Source organism: Tamandua tetradactyla, chromosome 6, assembly GCF_023851605.1.
Source record: "Tamandua tetradactyla isolate mTamTet1 chromosome 6, mTamTet1.pri, whole genome shotgun sequence".
NCBI lineage: Eukaryota > Metazoa > Chordata > Mammalia > Pilosa > Myrmecophagidae > Tamandua > Tamandua tetradactyla.
The window spans coordinates 99613861-99636590 of NC_135332.1; the positions used below are offsets into that span (position 1 = coordinate 99613861).

General features: G+C 39.9%; 1 protein-coding gene across 4 annotated transcripts in view; it reads left to right on the forward strand.

Annotated features, from left to right (window-relative positions):
* LYN (LYN proto-oncogene, Src family tyrosine kinase) overlaps positions 1-22730 on the forward strand; it is a 156458-nt gene that overhangs the window by 130800 nt on the left and 2928 nt on the right. For all 4 annotated transcript variants that reach the window (XM_077166776.1, XM_077166778.1, XM_077166777.1 and 1 more), the window contains 2 exons: positions 9619-9772; positions 13257-13388. In XM_077166776.1, coding sequence (XP_077022891.1) covers positions 9619-9772; positions 13257-13388 — 286 coding nt within the window. The remainder of the gene's footprint in view (positions 1-9618; positions 9773-13256; positions 13389-22730) is intronic.

Sequence of the window (22730 nt, forward strand, 5' to 3'; positions counted from 1 at the left end):
AACTCAGGAAACATTATTTTTAAGATTGTTTTGGTTTGCTAAAGTTGCTGAAATGCAATATACCAGAAATGGATTGACTTTTAAAAGTGGATTTATTAGATTATAAATGTATCATTTTAAGGCCATGAAAATGTTCAAATTCAGATAACAAGAGGATCCCTTCACTGAAGAAAGACCAATCATGTCTGGGGTTTATATGTCACATGGAAAGACACATGGTGATGTCTGATGGCTCTTTTCTCCTGAGTTGATTTCAAAATGGTTCTCTTAGCTCCTCTGGGTCCTTCTGGCTCCTTCTGGGGCATTTTCCTCCTGCATCTCCAAATATCTGTGTCTTTGTGAACTTTCTCCAAAATGTTTCTCTTTTAAAGGACTCTAGTTATCTGATTAAGATCCACCTTGAATGGGGGAGATCACATCTCCAAGGAAACAATCTAATCAAAAGTTCTCATCCAACGATAGGTCTGCCCCACAGGATTGAATTAGAAGAACATGGCTTTTCTGGGGTATGTAACAGTTTTAAATCAGCAAAAATATCTTCTATGTGTCTAGGATTTTCATTCAGTACCAGATGCCTGGAATTTCACCTGAGCTCATCAGCAGATCATGTTGGGCTCCCTCTAGGTTACTCTGTCTTAAACATCTTCTCAGTCCTCCCAGGACAGCCACAGTCCACATGGGAGTCTTCAGAATAGCTGGTGTCAATCACGAGCGTCGTCAGCTAACATTTGTCATGCTCCCTAAATGGAGCCTTGATCCAGTGCTCCTCCCTGGGTTCCCTTAGCAGTTTGTTCAGTAAATAGCTTTAAAACACACACCAAAAGTTGCAGGGAGAAAATGTTGTCTCTTTCCATTGAGGGTACAAAACAAAGGAATTAAGAAATGTGTGTTTGCCATACTATTTGAGCCAACGAGCACATGTAAACCTAATTCTGGCTTTCAACCAAGAGCGTGAAAATATCTCTAACGTTATCTTCTTACATGCTTATTCTCACTTGAGGTAATGGGGCTGCATTTTACTTCAGGTGTCCTTTAGCTTCACATATAAACTTTCTTTTTTTGTTCTCGCTCTCTCTTTTTTTTAATTGACAAACCAAAGCAACATACAAACATGAACATTCTTAACATACAAACATTCCATATATGGTGTACAATCAATGGCTCACTATATCATCACATAGTAGTATATTCATATATATATATAATATATAAACTTTCTAATACCGAGTTAGAAATTAGTGCATGAAACAAAGAGACATTTTTAAACTAATTCTTCAACATTGAGAAGGTGGTTGAGAAAAGTCAGGGTTTTCTAGTGTTTGTATATCACCAGGCCTGGCACTGCAATGCTGGTATGGCCCATGATTAAAAAGATTCTCTTCATATGGTTTCAAATTGGAAGATTAAATCAGTTCACCAAAGCCTCTACGTAATGACCAGCCGCAGAGATGTGGTAGAGAGGGGAGAAGCAGTAGAGGCTTGTGGACTCTGTGTAGCCTCTGAGCCACTGGATTGAAGAGGTCCTTCTCTATAAGTTGGAGAGAAAACAGATGCTTCCCAGTCAATGACGTACCAGATATTCTGCCAAAGTCTTGGAAGGGCCTTATAATCTCCCCTTTCCACTTTTCCCAGCCTCGTTTCCTTTGTGCTCCCCGAGGCTCTTTTACCACTGGCTCTGCAGTCCTTATATACTCTCTTTTCTTAGGCTGAGTTCTTATTGGGACTGCCTTTCTTCCCCAAGCCTTAGAAGGACAACAATCTGTTATTGAGGTTGTTCACAGGAAATTGCTGAGACCGATATCTTTCCGATTTATCCAGAACATTAATTCCTAAAATAGCTCAACCTAAAAGAATATGATCTACTGCAGCATGTCTCAAACCTTAATATGCACACAGACTGCATGGAATGTGTTAAAATGCAGGTTCTGATGGAATAAATAAGGGACAGGACTCTGTCCTGTGCTTGTGGATGATGCCAAAGCAGCTACAGATCCCAGGACCATGCTTTTGGTTCTCAACCTGGGCTGCAGGTTAGATCCTCTGTGGATGCCCGGGACTCACTCCTACAGATTCAGGTTTAACTGACTTAGGGTGGAGGCCAGATACCCATATTGTTTAAAAGTTCCCCCAGGTGATACAGACTGTGCAACAGGACTGAATGCAAAAGCTCAGAAATGGACGGCACAATACTACCTAACTGTAATACAATTATGTTAAAACACTGAATGAAGCTGAATGTGAGAATGATAGAGGGAGGAGGGCTGGGAGCACAAATGAAATCAGAAAGAAAGACGATAAAGATTGAGATTGTATAATCTAGGAATGCCTAGAGTGTATAATGATAGTGACTAAATGTACAAATTTAAAAAATGTTTTTGCATGAGGAAGAACAAAGTAATGTCATTACTGCAGGGTGCTGAAAATAGATGGTAATTAATATTTTAAAATTTTAACTTATGTGTGAGACTAAAGCAAAAAAAATGTTTATTTGGTACAAAATTTATATTTTGACTAGTGCATTTCCTAGTATAACTTATGTGGACAGCTTAATTGAACACCATAAGTACATGGAACCTTGAATGGGACATGATATTTTGTTTGTGAAGAGTGATGCCCCGGGTGGGCCATGGTGGCTCAGCAGGTAAGAGTGCTTGCCTGCCATGCCCGAGGACCCAGGTTCAATTCCCGGTGCCTGCCCATGTAAAAAAAAAAAAAAAAAAAAATGAGTGATGTGATGCTCCGATAAATCCCAGAGTGATTTGAACAGTGAATAAAAATGTATTTGCAAAGTCTCCTTCAGGGAATGGTGAGAAAGGGGAAAAATTCACCTTCTCTAAGTTGAATTCTTTATACTCTCACAAGCAGTGCGGACAACCAAAGCAATAGGCTGAGTCCCCAATCTTGGGGTTTGTTCATATGAAACTTAACTCCACAAAGAATAGGTCAAGCCTACTTAAAATTAGGCCTAAGAGTCACCCCCAAGAGAACCTCTTTTGTTGCTCAGATGTGACCTCTCTCTCCAGCTAACACAACAAACAAACTTACCACCCTCCCCCTATCTACGTGGGACATGACTCCCAGGGGTGTGGACCTTCCTGGTAATATGGGACAGAAATCCTAGAATGAGCTGGAACTCAGCATCAAGGGACTGAAAAAACCTTCTCGACCAAAAGGGGGAAGAGTGTAATGAAACAAAATAAAGTTTCAATGGCTGAGAGATTCCAGAGTCAAGAGGTTATCCTGGAGGTTATTCTTACGCATTAAATAGATATCACCTTGTTATTCAAGATGTAATGGAAAGGCTGGAGGGAATTTCCAGTAGCCATGTTTCTTGAAGATGATTGCATAGTGGTATAGCTTTTAGCTTTCACAATATGACTTTGTGATTGTGAAAACCTTGTGTCTGATGCTCCTTTTATCTGCCTTATCAACGGACAAGTAAAACATATGGAATAAAAATAAATGATAGGTAGAACAAATGTTAAAATAAATTTAGATTGAAATGCTAGTGATCAATGAAAGGGAGGGTTAAGGGGTATGGTATGTATGATTTTTTTTTTCTGTTTTCGTTTTATTTCCTTGTCTGAATAAATGCAAATGTTCCAAGAAATGATCATGATGATGAATATGCAACTATGTGATGATATTGTGAATTACTGATTTTATGTAGAACAGAATGATCAAAAGTTAAGAATGTTTGCGCTTGTTTGATATTTTTTGGTATATTTTTAAAAAATAATTAAAAATTTAATTAAAAAAAAAGTTCTCCCAGGTGATCTTAACACAGAGGCATGGTCAAGAACTACTGATTTAAGTGTTAAATTTTAACTTAACCATTAAATCCACAGAGGGGGAAATTAAATTCAGTTCCCAAGCATTGCACTTACCTGCGGTGTGACTCTGGGAAAGTACTTTCCTTTTGGTTCCCTAAAGTCTAAAGAATGATAGCCGTTGCCTTTTTACAATGTATACAGCATTCTTTGGAAGAAAGCATATTTTCCTGCCTAATTTTAGCCTGGTTGTTTTCATTCTGTTGGTATGTTAACTTCATCTCAACTAAAAACATCATCATTCATTTTATTTCCCTCTTCTAAGTCATGGGGCAAAATTGGCTTTAAACCTCCTTTGTCCTATTTAGCTATCTTCTAGACAAGAATAGGATCACCCCCAGGGAAGCAAAAATTGGTTCCTAGTTCTGGTGGGGGGTTGGGAGTGGGGTGAAGACAAATTGTATATTACAATAATTTGTGGCCCTCCAAAGCTCATCCTTAACCTGACAAAATCTTATTTCTTTGTACTTCATTTTCTTGTTAGGGATAAATGTAACTACATTTTTAATTTAAATTATTCTCTTTGGTGGGGGGAGGGTGACGATGGTAAAAAAGTTTGAGGACACTGATGCAGACAGAGATATCCCAAATTAACCTTGCATGCACTTTCGGCAGTGGATGCAGACTGTGATGCCCTTTCAGAGGGGTGAAATTTTGGCTTAACAACAATGAATTTTGGGAGTTAACTTCAATTGTTGTTTATTTTTCTTCTATGTAAAGGAGTATTCTCTTGAATGATTTACCTGGGTTCCAGAAACATCTGGTTATCCAGCCAAAATTGAGCCATTTGTGCAGATGTGATGTTATGGGATGTGGTGTTTGAGAGCACAGTTTTTGATGTCAGATACACCCAGGTTTAAATCCTGGCTCTGCACTTCCTTAATTCACTTTTGGCAGGTTTTTAGGCTCTGTAAGCCTCATTTGCATCTGTACAGTGGAAATGAAACCCCATCTAATAGATTTGTCATTAAGAGGAAACATAAACTGGGTGTAAAGAATGTAAATAGTTTGTGGGGAAAGAGTATTGTCATCATCATCACTGTCATTATCATAAATACCTGGGGACACTAAGAGTTACTTCTGGAGGACCTCTTTTGTTGCTCAGATGTGGCCTCTCTCTCTAAACTGAACTCTTCATGAGAAATCACTACCTTCCCCCCTACATGGGACATGACATCCAGGGGTGAAAGTCTTCCTGGCAATGTGGAAGATGACTCCCAGGGATGAGCCTGGCCCTGGCACCATGGAATCTTCCTGACCAAAAGGGGGAAAAGAACTGTAACAAATAAGGTATCAGTGACCGAAAGAGTTCATATAGAGTTGAGAGTACCCCTAAAAATTGGGAGAAAGATCAAAGGAGAAAGAGGAGTTATAACAGAGAAGATAGTATTTAACAAATGAATATGATTACAGAATCATTATATTGATATTTCTTTTAGCCTCCAGTGTCTGGAAGCAGCCTGAACTAAAAGCCTAAAATTGTGGGTCTGTAACCCATACCAAACTCTGAAACTATGCTATAACTTATTGTTGTGGTGTGCTTTGAAATGTATTGCTTTTTTGTATATATGTTATTTTTCACAATAAAAATAAAATAAAAATTAAAAATAAATAGCCAGGGGCACAAAACAACAAAGAAATTGTCTGCATCCAACAGATCGTTTTCTCACTAGACTTGACTCACCTGACCCAGCTCCCCAAAGAGTCAGCCTTTCCCCATGGATGGGGCAATAGGAGGTGTGAGGAAGGGCTCCTCACCCTGTGTGGACAGTCGAGGGCTCGTTTGATGGTTTGATGTGACAGTTTTCACTGCAGTGCTCTTAACTGTTAAGCACATGGTCCTGGGGGAGGAAGAAGGAACTCCATAAAAGAAAGGTTGATCTCAGATACTGTGAGCCAAATTTGTCTCTGATTTCTTTGTGCTGATGCAAAATAGAGTCAGGTATACCTTAGCCAAAGTAAATACAACTGCCAAAAGATTTTTTTTTTATAATTAAAAAGAGTAAGGTGTTTTTTAAACACAACCAAGAATGAATGATACACATAGACCAGGGAAAGACAGGGGTCAGTTTTTACATAAGAGGAGAGTAGTGATCATTTATGATTTCAAAAGCCAGTTGTATCAGAAAGCTTTTATTTTGCTCTCCTATCCCATATTTATTCAACTTGGCTAATGCTGTCATTTCAATGCTTGGTCTTGGTTAATAATATTATTATTGTTTGGAATCTGAGCTCTTTAAAGCCCTCTGATATAGGAAAGAAAGCCAGAATACACTGGGCTTGCTGCAAGTTATTATTTCTGTGAAACTTTTTAAAAAATGTGCTCAGATGTATATAAATGCAGAATTTAGGTAGATGAGAAAAAGCCTTTGTCCTGCAAGTACCCAGAAAGCTTTTCTTAACCAGTTGGTCACTAAAATCAGTGACCATGAATGAGGGAGGTAAGATACTTTGAGGCTATCCATGGTGGAGTCCCACCAGCATTCTTGGAGCGTGTCCCCAGGCATGGAGAGGTTCCTAGGCATGGAGAAAGACCTGATAGCTACTGCAAATTGTAATTTCAGGCCTATGTTGAGATTTCAGCCAATTTTGGCATTTTCAGGTCCTAGTTTGTATACGTTATGGGAATGGTAAATGAGCATCCTAGAACTAAGAATGGGAAAGGCTAAACTATCATCAAGTATAACAAAGAGAAGGGCCTGGGACCGTGCCAGCAGTCACTTCTAAATCTATTTTCCGTCTTCTGTGGGCTCCTGGAATCAGCTCAGTCCACTGGAGACATTGTTGCTCCATCTCCAAGAGCCCAAGCTTGAACCTCCATTTCATCATACTTTTCTACCCTTTCCATTCTTTCACTCCTCCTCAATGTGGTCTTTACTCTCAATGTTTTCCTGTTTTACTGGCTCTGTTTTCAAGGTCTTGTTGTATTGGAGATACCAGCAAACCAAAGGGAGCACAGGATGGAGGGCAGGAATCCTATCTCCAACTTCTGCCCACACTGCCAGCATCCTGTCACCATCTTCTTAGTAGTACCACTCTGGGGTGAAGTTATTCCATTAACTCTACTGTCACCATCATGTTGTACCCTGCTGTTTCTAAGCTCCAGTTTTCTTAGAGAACATCACAACCTCCAGAGACATTCCACCCTCCCCTGGGTCTCCTTACTGTCCAACATTTTTTGGCTCATTTCAGATATTTTCGAGAGTCCATTATCTCCTGAGTGCTAGGGGCTGTGAGAGTTCAGAAGAAAGACAGGGGAACAGAGAGCCAACTGTTCTCCCTTGCCACCCTGATCCTTTTCCACCATGGCTGTCTGGTTTCTGCTCTGCTCCATACCTGTCCATTTTCTAAAATGCTTGCTGATTATGGGCTCCCTTTCCAAGTCCAGAGTCTCATTAAGCTTCTTATCATGCTAAGTATTGGAATACAGGAATGACAACTCCTATTGTGCAACTTCCCTCAATGGGTTTACCCTCCTGTGATGACCACAGGAGCAGGGAATGCAGGCATTGGGTGATTGGGGGAGGAGAGTTAGGCAAGGCTTCTTGGAGGGGGTGACATCCAAGCTGAGACTTGCAGATCTTTCTCTACTACCCATTCCACATTCCCTCTACCCCCAGGAAACACTGCATCTGGTTGTGGTTATTTGCCTGGTGTGGCAGGGAACAAATGTTCCAAGCAGAGGCATGTGGGAGAGACTAGAGAAAGAAGGGTAGATGCCCATGGTGGGAAGAGCAGTGGGTTTAGCAGGGATCAGATCATACAGGGTCTGGTCTGCATTGTTAAGGAGGTTGCATGTTGGCATGGGGGTAGGTGACCGCATTGGATTTGTGCAAAGAATTAAAGTGTTCCTATGTGAGGAATGCAGTAGGGTCAGACCCTTCCAGAAGTGAGGACCCGCAGTGGTATTGAGGCAGGGACTTGGTTGAGCTAGTAGGTGGACTCCATGAAGCCAGGTTGGGAACGGGTCTTCTCTCCTTGATCTGCACCCCTTCAGGGCTGCACATGTTTCTCTTGGTTATCAAAGCTGGTTCTTAATTCTTAAATGGTAGTTTCTACTAACGAAAATGACTATTGTTCTTCTTTGCAAGTTCCTAAATTGATGATCCTCTCTGTCCAAGGCAGCTTTCCTTGAGGCCCCAGTCAGAAGTGAAGCACTGGGCTGAAAGGATCTGGGGACTGACATAGTACATACTATTGTACGAAATATTTTATGACCACAAAAATATCTGCCAAATTCCTTCAGCAGTATGCTAACAACATAATATTCTGGTTAGAATGAAAAATGCAGCACATTTTCCAAAGAACTTTCGTTGGCTCTGGAAGATGTTTGGTGACAAGGTTGAAGGTTTGAGCAAGTGAGAATAGGAAAGAAATAAGGTGTGGCTTTTGCACTGGAGGTGCTTATGGTCTGGTTGGCTTGGCAACAATAACAAGCAGAGTCAACAGGATAAAAATCACAAAGCTATTATCAGTAGGTGTAAATGATTTTTGTGCAAATTGGACATTGAGGGTGATGGAAAAGAAATTATCAAAGAGTTCAGGGAAGGCTTGCTGGGCAGGAGAAGGCACAGAGGAGACTGAAAGCGGTCCCAGAAGGCATGAATGCCCTATTTGTAATGAGCGTGCCCTTTGCTAAGCAAATTACTTGGCTGAAAGAGAGGAGGGTCTCCACTTGAGTACTAACAGTTGCAGGTGAGTGGGGGAAGTCAGGTGCTTCAGAGCCTCCAAGCTGAGCAGCCTGGAGTTCAAGGTAAAACTTGTAGGATAGATGCCTGTGTGACATGATCTTAATTAGAGTTTTCCCTTGTACTGTTTACACCTGCTCGCCAGTTGCATGTCCTTGGGTTGTTTTCCTTTCATTAAAAAAAAAAATCGAATTTTTTTTTTAAATTAGGGAAGTTGTAAGTTTATAGAAAAACTAGGCAGACAACACAGTGTTCCCATATACCCCTCTTATTACTAACAGCTTGCATTAATGTTGTACCTTTGTTACAACTGATGAAAAACGATTATTATAATTGTACTGTTAAGTATGTCTTGTTTGTTTTTAAATTTTTAATTCTAGTAACATATTTAATCTTCTTTTTTTTTTTTTAAGATCCTTAACCTTATAATTGGTTTTTCAGAAACAAACCTGGTTTGAAACTATGGCATATATTCTATTGTGCAATGAGATGTAGTTTTCACCTCTAGTATTTTATCATTTTGGGGTTTAAATCTGTTATTCCTTCCTGCTTTTCATGCTTGGCCATCACAATGAGTCTTTCTGACTTTGGAGGGTCTGTGTAGAGAGAACTTGTTTAGAGAACTGTGTAGAGAAAACTAGTTTCATGGGCTGCTTGTTAACCTGGCAAAGACAGTGCTGTTTGGCAGTGGCATCCTGTTCTTGACAGCTGGTAACATGACTTAGCATGCCACTCTCTCTGGCTCTGTTTTCCCCTTCAAAAAGCTGGGATAAGAACATCTGTATATTAAAATACGAGCATGTAGTAAAGTTTCAAGTATATTCTCCTCACATTAGAAAAATGTTGAGAAATAGTACCATTAAAAAAAAAGAATGGCAAAAAAAAAAAAAAATGAATGACCATGATGGCAATGGGGGGAGGGCTGTTATTTTAGAAAACATTCAAAACAGTGGTTATAAGTTCCCCACTGTTTTTAAAGCTTGAATCATCAGAATGACATCCACGGGAGGATGCCGAGTACTTCCTGGTTTTTTATATTGCCTTTGCAGCCCCGTGTGCTAGCCTAAATATGAAAACACAAGGCCTTTTCCTCTTTTCAGATTGCAGAGGGGATGGCATACATCGAGAGAAAGAACTACATTCACCGGGACCTGCGAGCTGCCAATGTCCTTGTGTCGGAGTCGCTGATGTGCAAAATTGCCGACTTTGGCCTTGCTCGAGTGATTGAAGATAATGAGTACACAGCAAGGGAAGGTATGTGCTGATGATGACTCTTAGGGATTGCATTGCTGTGTCGTTTGGGCTGTTTTTAACAAAGCACTTATGATAGCTGTCATTAGAAAACTTGTTTGGTACAATATTAAACATGTATCCCAATGATCTGTCTATTCTAATAGTAAATTGTTTATAAAAGTTACTGTCTTGATGAACTCCACATGATTATTATTTATTAAAGTTTGTCACTCAAACAGTAAGGTATGTTTGCCTTAACAATAGAAAAAAATATTTGCAACATCCAGTCTCTATTCAGTTTTTGTTTTTTGTTTTTTTTGGCATGGGCAGGCTCCAGGAATTGAACCTGGGTCTCCGGCATGGCAGGCGAGAACTCTGCCACTGAGCCACCATTACCCACCCTCTATTCAGTTTTTAAATTACACTTGCAAATTAAAACATAGAAATTAATTATCACAGGCACAGAACTAAATATAATTTCATAAAACACACACTTTTAGTTTTTCACGTTTTAGATGGGTAAAACAAAAATAACACTGATAGATGTAAAGCCCCCGTCCCTTACTGAGGGTAAATGCTACCAAAGTCCTTTGCACGTTATTCCGTGGGCTCTCTCTTCATGGCTACTGGATAGAAGACAGGAGAATTTGTGGGCTACACTGGTCTCTCTTGGCCTAGAATTGCCTGTGGCACCTATGGTTAGAAGATTCTGCCCATGACAGGATCAAGAGTGAGCATTTTGGCAGTGCTTTCTCTCTTCCCAAAGAACCAAACACTTTCCTGTCATTCCTATTCTTATTCAGCACGGATCATTTTTCTTTTCAATAACACATTAAGTTATTTCTGCTACTTTATGGAAGACTTTGACTCCACTTATAGAGGTGACCATCCAATTCAAAACACTATGTCAATTTGTTGAGCATCTCTTTGCTTCTATCACATTAAAGCCTTTTTCCTCCTGCATCAAGCCATGCTTTTAGGTGGTTTTCCTAGCTTTAGCCCCGGGCTTAATAATTAAATCATCAGCAAAAAGGTAGTGAGGAGTAGTTTGAGTAAAAGAAGGAATTAAAAAATAATAGCTAAAACATATCGAGATGTATAGCATCAGGCCCTATTCTAAGGGCTTTTCAAACTTTACCTTGATTATCTTTACAATAACCTTATGTCATGAATGTCATTAGAACTCCCACCTTACAGATGAGGAAACTGGGAAGTTAGACAGCTTTCGGAGTTAGTGGTAGAGCCAGGATTCTAACCTGGGAAATCTAGCTCCAAAGCACATGAATTCAAATTAATCCACTAAATTGTCCCTTTAGAGTGGTTCGTAATAGACTAGCTTTGTTGAGTTTGACAAGTCTAAAGTCTTGCAGAAATAAGTGTTCTCATATAAAATAGCTAGAATATGCAGCTCCAAAGAGACAAAGTAGATTAGCAGGGGTGGGGAAGGAGGGAGAAGGAAGATTTAATGCCTAATGGGTTTCTATTTGGGGTGATGGAAAGTTCTAGTAACAGATGGTGGTGAGGGTAATATAACATCATAGAGTGATTAATCTCACTGAATAGTGTACTTCAGAGTGGTTGAGATGGGAGAGTTCATGCTCTGTATGTTTCCACAACTGAAAAAAGAGAAAAAGATTAAAGAGACAATAGCAACTGAAGGCAATATTTGATTCTGAAACTGGATCTAATAATGCAGGAGAAAATGCCCAAAAGGAAATTATTAGTACATATGAGAAAATTGAAATATAGACTGGAAGCTTTATATCAACGTTAAAGTTCTTGAACTTGATAACTACCCTTAAGATGGTTGCACTAGTAAATATCCTTGTTCTTAGGGAATGTACATGGAAGTATGAAGTTCCAAGGCACACAATGTATATAATGTACTCTAAATTTTAGAAAATAGATTGATAGAAAGAAGCCCTCACCATTGCCAGGCACTGGGTGACAGAGCCCCTGCTTTCTGTCTGCAGCTTACCTTGTAAGCCTTCTCGGGTCAGGCTCATATCCCCCTTCTCTCAGGACGCTGAGGCTAATTGCCCTTTAGCTTCTGAAAAAATCTAGAATCAGTCCTGACTCACTCTGGGCATATCATTTCTCCACCCAACATCTAAAAATTTAATAATGTTGTTTTCTCTCTAATGAAAAAATGTAGATTTATTTTCTTTTTTATTTGTATCACCATGATAATTTTTTAGGACACTTGCATCTCTCCAGAAAAAGAAATAAAAAAGAAAAAAGAAAAAACTCATACATACCATACCCCTTACCCCTCCATCTCATTGACCACTAGTATTTTACCCCTTATTTGCCCCCCAGCACCCAGTATTTATTTATTTGTTATCCATATTTTTTTACTCATCTGTCCATACCCTGGATAAAAGGAGCATCAAACACAGGTTTTCAAAATCACACAGTCATATTGTAAACATTATATCTTTATACAATTGTCTTTAATAATCAAGGCTACTGGAACACAGCTCAACAGTTTCAAGTACTTCCCTGCAGTCACTCCAATACATCATAAACTAAAAGGGATATCTATATAATGCATAAGAATAACCTCTCAACTCTGTTTGAAATCTCTCAGCCACTGAAACTTTGTCTCATTTTTTTCCTCCTTTTGGTCAAGAAGGCTTTCTCAATCCCTTGATGCTGGGTCCCGGCTCATCCCAGGGGTTCTGTCACATGTTGCCAAGGAAATTTACACCCCTGGGAGTCATGTCCCACGTAGTGGGGAGGACAGTGAGTTCACTTGCCGAGTTGGCTTAGAGAGAGAGGCCACATCTGAGCAACAAAAGAGGTTCTCTGGGGGTGACTCTTGGGCCCAATATTAAGCAGATTTAGCCTATCCTTTTCAAGAATAAGTTTCAGGGTGGGCCACAGTGGCTCAGAAGGCAAGAATGCTTGTCTGCCATGCCAGAGGACCTGGGTTCAATTCCCAGTGCCTGCCCATGTTAAAAAAAAAAAAAAAAAAAAAAAGAATAAGTTTCATAGGGGCAAACTAAAAGTTCTAAAAGTTTGAAATAGCATCTGAAATAGCATCTGAAATTCATATTGATACAGGCTTAAAAATGCTTATCCACAAAATATATACCTTAAAATATATTACTTCAACCTCGTGTGAGTTCATTAAAGACAACCTGAATACTAAAGAGATGCTTTAGAGGCTAGGGCTAAGGTATCAGCTAAGAATGAATTCCTTTATGTTCTGTATCATGTTTTAGGCTTAAAATTGACTACTTATAACTTCTCTGGGAGGATGCACAAGAAATTTGACTTCTTAAGAGAAGACCACCCAAAAGAGATACAGAGGAGGGGGGCAAACTTTTTTTGATATAACATTTTGTACCATCTCTATTTCACATTATGTGTTTGCATTACCTATTCAATATAAACATTTAAAAGTTGAAAACAAAATAAAGGTAAGTGTGAAGGTCACACATCTAGACTTTTTTGTTTGAGCCCAGATGCCTGAATAAGAATCCCACCTCTTCTTCCTTAGGTGCTAAGTTTCCTATTAAGTGGACAGCTCCAGAAGCAATCAACTTTGGATGTTTCACTATTAAGTCTGATGTGTGGTCCTTTGGAATTCTCCTGTATGAAATCGTCACCTATGGGAAAATCCCCTACCCAGGTATCATTTACTTTCCAATTTCCATTCAAGTGGTATATATGAGAAAAATGTCAAAAAGCAGGGAGGCTTAAAAAATGACCCCACCTCTCCAAAAGCTATGAATACATCCTTTGTGCTAGAACTTGATTTTGACTGTGGTTTTAGTGGAAGTTGTTCTAAAATATGCATATGTACTCTTCTGCCTTATTTTATTGGATGCATCTTTTCCTTCAGTGATTAACTCAACCTCATAATAAACGCTTAGAATCTTCTTGGTGCTGTCATAGCTGTTAAAGTACAGAATGAATTCTCCCTCGTGCTCCTTGTATTGACAAGAATATACAGTTCTTTCTGGTTAATTTTGAAACAGAGGTTGGCACAAGGGACTGTGGAGTTTATGAAATGACTGTCTCTGAGTTTATCAATGAAAGCTGTCAGATTTGTAATTTACTGCCCTCCGTGACACTATTATTTCATGTTTCCAGATTCCTGACACATGAAGCACATGTTGCCAGGTTCTGCCCCCATCACATTTTTTCCAGGATATGTGCTGGCATGTTTAAAAGAGGGGTTTTCCCCAAAGCTTTTACATTTTTATTAATGTTTGACCTCTAGCAAAATCTGTGGATAAGAGGCACTTAAAATTAAATGTTTAGTATTTAAATAATGCCCATATTCAATAAATATTTGAGCATGCTGGCACTCTCGAGGTGCTAAGGCTACGGCCAACTCAAAATCTCTGCCCTTCCATGACAAACTCTGGGAACTGTTCTGCAGCAGCTTGTTGAAGTACACTTTGAAAATTACAACAACAAAAAACCTCTACCCTTGAGAGCTGATGCCCTAGTAAGGAGAGATGGGTGATGGTCACACAGACACTGAGTGTGTCAGGTCAAAGAGATACAAAGTTGTCTCCCTACCCCTTCTACACAATTCCCTTCCCACAGGTGGTCATTTTTGCAATTTCTCCTGGATTGGGTGGAGACATTCTAGGAATATCCATATGCATATACATTTAGAGGTGTATCAAACACCTATTGGCTAGATGCCAAGAGTTAGATCACAGAGAAAATATAAAATTTTGTCCCTAAAAGTTATTTATCAAAATTATAAGTCTAGAAGGAAAAACCCAAGTTGTGGAATTGTAATCCATACCTAACTCTGAAATCTGTTGTACAACCAGTTGTTGTAGTGTGCTTTGAAATTTATAGCTTTTTTGTATGTATGTTATTTTTCACAATTAAAAAAAGAATAATAATAAAAATAATAATAAATTTTACATAATATAATTTAAAGAATTATAGCAGTCAGATATGAAAAGTATAATAGTATAGGACAGGAGTGTCATTTCTCATTCGCCATACTAGTCATTGAAATAGATGCTCTCAGCATGCATGCCAAGTATCACTCACTTCTGCACACATCAGAGTATACTTCAAGAAAAAGCTTTTCAGGAACATGTTTTTTTAGGGAAGAAAAAAAAACTTAGCACCTATAATTGTTTCTTGGGCAAATCTCAAAAATCTGTTGTCTTTAATTACTGTTAGTCCATTTCAACAAATTGTTGTTGTGTTTTAAATTGTTAGCCCCCAAGAGACTTGAAGCAGAGAGGGATAGTTTTCTTAATGCAGTTTCTTGTTTTCACTGATGAGTGAAAAACAAATGATCCAAAGATAGTCTACACACATGACTCTGGAGATTTTCCTATGAAATTCTGAGGCATCAAAGTTAATACTCTGTTTCTAATTTGTATTTACCAGATAGGGTAAGTTCCCAAGTGGGTTTAGTTTTTTTCTTGAGGGACCCGTGACCTAAATAAAATTAAATAATTCAATAAATCACAGTTGTCACAGGTTATTTTGCTTATGTTATGTATGCCAGTACACCAAACATTTTCACCTAGACTTTTAAACAGATCCCTTCACTGAATCTAGCTTCTGGAGCTGCAGTCCAGGAGTTCTTCCAGCCCTCTGTAGAGGCTCTCTTTTCCCCTATGGAAGCCCGGTTTCCCCATTATCTCTGGAATTTCATGGCCTGATGCCTTGTTCTGGAGTTTTGTCATTTTTATGTTATGCTGAGTACATGTCAAGTTGCCTCTATTTGGAAACTTGCTGCCATAAGTTCCGGAAAATCCTCATATATTGCCTCTTTGAAACATTCTTCCTCTCCATTTTCTGAATTGCGTACTAATGGGGCGTTAGACCTCCTGGAGCCATTCTCTGTGGAGTCTTCTTTCCTATATTTCTGTCGTTCTGTCTTTTCATAGTACTCCAGGCCTTTCTCTTCCCACCCTTCCTTGAATGAGAAGCCTCAGTGAATAAAGGCCTTTGGCTTATTCATCAGGATCCCCACTGAGCAGTACCTTTTGTTTTTTTACCCTGGGGCCAGTGAATTTCTTCAGTTTTTACAGCCCCTCCTGGGGGACTGAGCCTGGCTTTGAGGACTCTGGTGGCTCTTGGAGGAGGGGGTGTTAGTGTATTCAGATTTTCAGAACACTCCTGCACCCTCCTCATCCCCTCCATACTCCTGAGTTGAGAGCATCTTTTGTTCTATGTCTCCATTGCCAACCTTTGCCATCTGCCAGGGGGGCTATGGGTCCGTCCTGTCTGTGGCACTTGGCCCAGTCCTCCCCTGTGGTGTTTTGGTTTGCTAAATGCTGCTGGAAAACAATGTACCAGAAATGGAACAGCTTTCGTTCTAGTTTGCTAGCTTCTGGAATGCAATATACCAGAAACGGAATGGCTTTTCAAAAGGGGAATTTAATAAGTTGCTAGTTTACAGTTCTAAGGTCAAGAAAATGTCCCAATTAAAACAAGTCTGTAGAAATATCCAAGCTAAGGCATCCAGGGTTCAAGGCATCCAGGGCACCTTGGTTCAAGAAGGCCCATGAAGTTCAAGGTTTCTCTCTCAAGTGAGAAGGCACATGGCGAACACAGTCCATTTCTCTCATCTGGAAAGTCACGTGGCGAGTATGGCATCATCTGCTAGCTTTCTCTCCTGGCTTCCTGTTTCATGAAGCTCCCTGGGAGACATTTTCCTTCTTCATCTCCAAAGGTCACTGACTGGTGGACTCTCTGCTTCTCATAGCTATGTCATTCTCTGCTCTCTCAGAATCTCTCCTTTTCTCTGAAATGTTTCTTCTTTTATAGGATTCCATTAAACTAATTAAAACCCACCCAAATTTGTGGAGACACATCTCTGTCTAATCAAGTTTAATACCCACTTTGATTGAGTCACGTTTCCGTGGAGATAACACAATCAAGTTTCCAACCTATAGTACTGAATAGGGATTAAGAGAAACGGTTACTCCCACAAGATTGTTTAGGATTAAATCATGGCTGTTTTAGGGTACATAAATCCTTTCAAACTGGCACAGCTTTCAAAAACAGAATTTAATAAGTTACAAGTTTACATTCTAAGGCCATAAATATGTCCAAGCTAAGGCATCCAGAGAAAGATAACTTGGCTCAAGAAAGGCCAGTCTGGGAAGGCGTGTGGCTGGTGTCTGCTGGTCCTCATTCTTTGTTCATTGCTTCCACTTCTGATGCCAGTGGTTTCCTCTCTGAGTGTGTGTGGGCCTTCACTTAGTTTCTCCAGGACACAACTCTGGGTTCTGGCTTGCTTAGCATCTCATGGGAAGGCACATGTTGATGTCTACTGTGCTCTGCCCCTGTCTAGGCATCTGCTGTCTCTGCAAGCATCCATGTCCCCATCAGTTCTGAAGCAACTGTTCTTCAAACATCTGCATCTGAGGTTTCTCCAAAATGTTTCCCTTTTTAAAGGAGTCCCGTAGACTAATCAAGGCCCACCTTGAATAGGTGGAGTCCCACTTCCATCTAATCAAAAGGCCACACCCACAGCTGGGTGTGTCACATCTCCCTGGAAACAATCCAGTCAAAGTTTCCCACAATAAATAGGTCTAGCCCCACAAAATTGGACCAGGATTAAAACATGGCTTTTCTGGGGTACATAATAGTTTTATACTGGCACCACTGGTAATACCAATGTTGAGCCTTCCTGGAGTTTGGCAGGAGGATATGGCTTGCCTCTTGTCACCATCCTTCTCTCATAGGCACATGGCTTCTCCTTTCCACTCTCAGCTAAGACCACTTCTCCCTCTCATTTCTTTATTTAAATGAATGGTCCAGGTTGACAGATGTCTCTTGGCTTCATCAGTAATGGAGTTTAAATTTCTGTTCCTTGTTCTCTTTTTTTTGTTTTAGGGATGGCTTACAAGACAAAAAAAAAAAAGGTGGAAGGGACAAAAAGATCTTTCCTTCACTATCTTAAAACCATTTCTGTATGAACTTTGTAAAGAAAAAAGAAGGGGCTTTGTGTTGTGGGTTCTGTTGTACTCTGCTCTTATAAGAAGAAAGATGGTCTTTGAGAATAGCAAAGCTTTCTGAAGCATCATGGGAAGCCTCATGTGTTTTCTGGCTGATTCTTACCAGATATCTAGCATCCTAATTCTGTGTGAGAATTTGAATCAGGAAACTCCCCTGTTGCAAATATCCATCTCAGTGATAAGTAATGTTCAGAAAAACAAAATTTCTCCTTTGGAAAGGAGTATTATTGGGTCCAAGACTTTGGGCCTGTTTCAGTTTGCTAATGCTGCCAGAATGCAATATGCCAGAAATGGATTGGCTTTTACAAATTTACAGTTCTAAGGCCATGAAAGTGTCCTAAGTAAGGCATCAAAAGAGGATACCTTCACTCAAGAAAGGACAATTGTGTCCTGAGTCCTCTGTTGCTTGGGAAGGCTTATGGTGACATCTGCTGGCCCTTCTCTCCTGTGTTAGTTTCCAACTGGCTCTCTCAGCTCCTGTGGGTCCTTCTGACTTCTGCTTGGGTGTTTCCTTTCTCTAAGTATCTGTGGATCCTCTCTTAGCTTCTCTGGGGCAAACTCTGGATTTAATCTCATAGTTTAGCATATCCCAGGGCGTTTTCTGTGTCTAAGCATATGTGCTTTCTCCAAAATATCTCCCTCTTAAAAGACTCCAGTAAGCAGATTAAGAGTCAACTTGAGTGGGTGGGATCACATCTCCATGGAACCAACTGTTCTAGTTTGCTAGCGGCCGGGATGCAATATACCAGAATCAGAATGGCTTTTCAAAAGGGGAATTTAATAAGTTGCTAGTTTACAGTTCTAAGGCCAAGAAAATGTCCCAATTAAAACAAGTTTATAGAAATGTCCAATCAAAGGCATCCAGGGAAAGATACCTTGGTTCAAGAAGGCCAATGAAGTTCAGGGTTTCTCTCTTAAGTGAGAAGGCACATGGCGAACACAGTCAGGGCTTCTCTCTTGTCTGGAAGGGCACATGGCAAGTATGGTGTCATCTGCTAGCTTTCTCTCCTGGCTTCCAGTTTCATGAAGCTCCCCGGGAGGCGTTTTCCTTCTTCATCTCCAAAGGTCACTGGCTGGAGGACTCTCTGCTTCGTGGTGCTGCAGCATTCTCTGCTCTCTCTGAATCTCTTTCTCAAAAGTGTTTCCGCTTTTATAGGACTCCAATAAACCAATCAAGACCCACCCATATGGGTGGAGACATGTCATCACCTAATCCAGTTTAACAACCACTCTTGACTAAATCACATCATCCAGGGAGATGATCCAATCAGTTTCAAACATACAGTATTGAACAGGGATTATTCTACCTTTATGAAATGATATTTTAATTAAATCAGGGCTTTTCTAGGGGGCACACTTCCTTTCAAACCAGCACACCAATCAAAAGGACCCACCCAACAACAGGTCTGCCCCCACAAGATTGGATTAAAAGAGCATGGCTTTTCTGGGGTACATAACAGTTTCAAACTAGTACATGGCCCATAGTAACTGATGCTTTCTGCAGTGCAGTTCAGATTCTACCTACCTGGAATTAGGTAAAAATCACAAGTTAAGGGCACATACCCCACAGGACCACCCTCAGCTGAGACCCCAGCTGCAAATTTGGGAGTCCCCAGGCTGCCTGCAGTTCTGATCAACTGGCCACAGACTTGGGGTTCTCCATACCCTCAGGTTTGATCATTGTCTAGAACAACTCTCTGTAAGTGCTACTGTATAATTATGATTATAGTTTTATTATAGCATAAAGGATACAAATCAGGACTGGCTGAAAGAACAGATATTTACAGTGAGAACTGAGAGGGTCTCAAATGCAGAGTTTCCATTTTTGTTCTCCCCTTGGAGTCAGAAAGTGTCACCTCTCCTACCCTGTCCCCAGCACATTCATGTGTGTTACCAACCAGGGAAACTTACCCAAGATTTGGTGTCCAGAGATTTTATTGGGGTTATATTACATAGGCATGGTTGATTGCATCAGTGCCCACAGGTTGAAATTTCTAGATCCCCTCCCTTCCCTAGAGGTCTGTAGGGTTGATACCAAGTGGCTCAAAGTCCCATTCCTCTCATCACTTGGTTGGTCTTTGTGGCCAGTCCAGAGTCTAAGATTGGTGGTGGGGCCTCATGAAGAACAAAGATTCTCCTACCACTGGGAAAATCCCAGAAGCTAAGACCCTGCAGGAGCCAGGACAAAGGCCATACCTCTTTTGAGAATCCAATTTCCTTATTCTATACTTTCTTCCTCATATATACACAGAGGGCCCCCATGTCTTTAAAGCTGTTAAGATTCATGGAGCCCCTGGATTCCGATCTACCATCGCTAACCACCTATCCCACTTCTAGTCTGTACCCTGTTTTTCTCCTTCCTGTGCTCCTTCACTGATTTTTAGACTCTGCCAATTCCTACCCCCTCCAGATATCACTGCCTGCCTCCCTACCTACATCCCTCTCTTGAAGTATCTTCCTTACTAGGCTATGCACCAGATGTGGACAAGACTCTGCCTTAATCTTCTTGTATCTCTCAGAGTCAATGCTAAGTACTGGCTCATCATGAGGACTCAAAACTGCTTGTTGAAAGAATGGATGATGGAATATAAAATTGCTTACCTTTTAAGGAGATCACCAGCCAATGGGTGTTTATTTTAACCTAACCACAGATCAGTGATCAGGTATCGGTTGTTATCCTAAAATCTGGCAGAGGTCTCCATCTACCTTTCTTTTTCTCTCTTCTTCCATGAAATTTGTTACTTAATAGCCTTGTTTTGTTGACTTTGGATTCCCATTTGCTAGCTCCTCTTATCAAGTCAAGTTTCCCAGGCAGGATGGAACATGCTTGGCCTTTATCTGTATCATTGAGAGAGTACTTCCCAGTCAGGAACATATGAGGAAGAAACAATGTGTCGTAGGGCAAGAGTGGCTCTAGGAAGAGCTTTATCTCCTGTGGGAAACCTATAAGAAGGAAATGAAAGAGATTCCTCGCCAAGTTTGCAGGTTGTTTCTATCATCCTGGATGTTAGTCACCCCAACCAGGATCCCAGAGCTTTACCCACATCCTATGCAGAAGTAAACAAAGCTATTCCTTCTGAAATTTATCCCAGGGTGCGTAGCTAGTTAGTTCCATGTAGCATGGAAGCCACATAATTCAATGGAGTCCAGAACCCCAAATAAAGAAGACGATGTTAGTCTGTCCCTTGATTTTAGCAATGAGAATCAAATGGAGACTTGAGTTAGAAAATTCTAGTTACACAAAAGTTTAAAAATGGTGTTTTAGAAGGAGACTTGAGCAAACATAACATGTAAACAACTCTCAATAGTTCTGAACTATTATAAAGTTTGCTTGGATCATTTATCAAAAACAAGAGCTCTACCAAGACAGAAATAATCTTGTCTTCTTCCAGGGGGTTAAATCTAGGGAGGAACCTCCAGTCAGTGTAACCCAAGTGTCCTTAGAAGAAAAGTTAGCTAAGAGCAGAGTATCTCAAACTTGATTCATCATGACCAATTATAAGAAACATAGAAACCCACTTTATCTATAAAACAAAAATTTCACAGAGCCACTGATGTTTACAATGTGCAGTAATTTTATTCTGCTGATATTCATTTAAAAAAATATTGGCAGTACCCTGAAAAATCAATTTGTCTTAGTTTCCCAAAGTTGCTTATCACAAATATCATACAATGGGTTGACTTAAACAATAGGGATGTATTGGCTCATGGTTTTGAGACTAGAAGAAATCCAAAATTAAGAGATCAGCAAGGCTTGCTTTCCCTCCAAAATTTGTAGCCTTTCAGTGCTGGCTGCCAGCAATCCTTAGAGTTTCTTGGCTTGTATTTCTGCCTCCCATCACATGGAGATGTCCTTTCCTTTGTTCTCTTTATAAGGCTTCCAGTATTTCAGAAATCTGGATTAAACTCCACCCTGGTTCAGTTGGTGGCACCTTAACTAAAAATAGGCCTTCCAAAGGTCCTATTTACACTGGGTTCACACCCACAGGGACTAGATTAAGAGCATGTGTTTGTTGGAGTACATAATTCAGTCTACCACATGATCCCGAATGGGTAGTGATCCAAAATTTGAAGAAAAAAAAAAAAACCTGATTAGAGAAGAGAAATTCAAAAGAAGATTGTTTCAAATCTAGCAAAAGCTACTTTTCCTGAAGCTACTAGCTATCTTATAGAACCTTTCCAGTGACCAGTTGTGATAAAATCTGTTGCTATAGAAAGGAGATAGTGATGCAAGTAAATTGGTTGTGAGCAATGGAGTTGCTTTCACAGGCCAGATGTTGTATATATTCTATGAAATACAGCTTTTTTCTGGAGGAGTTCATATCACAATAGAAGAGGGTAGCCACAAAATATGCAAAACATACGGATATGGATAGGTCCTGCTAAAACTGCTAAGTGAGCACATTTCTCTGGCCCATTTTAGTAACAAGAGGAAAATGTTATTGTCAAAATGATCTTTTTCTTTCTTAAAACTATTATCAGTACAGTGATCCACAGCTCAGTTCCTGAACTACCCCAAGAAGTCTGACCATATTAAAAGCTTCCCTCTATTAGCATTCCTCTCACAGAGCTCAATAAGAATAACAAGCATCCTGGTTCCCTCACCAGGTGTTGAGAAAATGCAACTTCCAGTGTCAGTGTCCTCTTTGACTTTGGCAAGAACTAAAAACTGAAACAATTAATGAGTATGTGAAGTTGCTTGTTGGAGAGCTGTGATTTAAACCCAATTTTCCTCCTCTCAATATCTCTTTCTTTAGAAAACAATGATTTCCACAAGATCCACAGCACATAATACAAACAGGTGCCCACTGAATTCTCTGAACGACTGTTCCTTTCCAAAGAAATCTCGATGTTTTTAACTATTTAGCAAATGCATCATCAATTGGCCTGGCTGACTTCAGGATCCTGCCTTATATAAATTTACAACTAAAAGCTGAATTAAAAAAAATACTAGTATGAGATAATAAATGGGAAAAAAATTTTGGTACATTTATTATGAATAAGTGCATCCTGAAAAA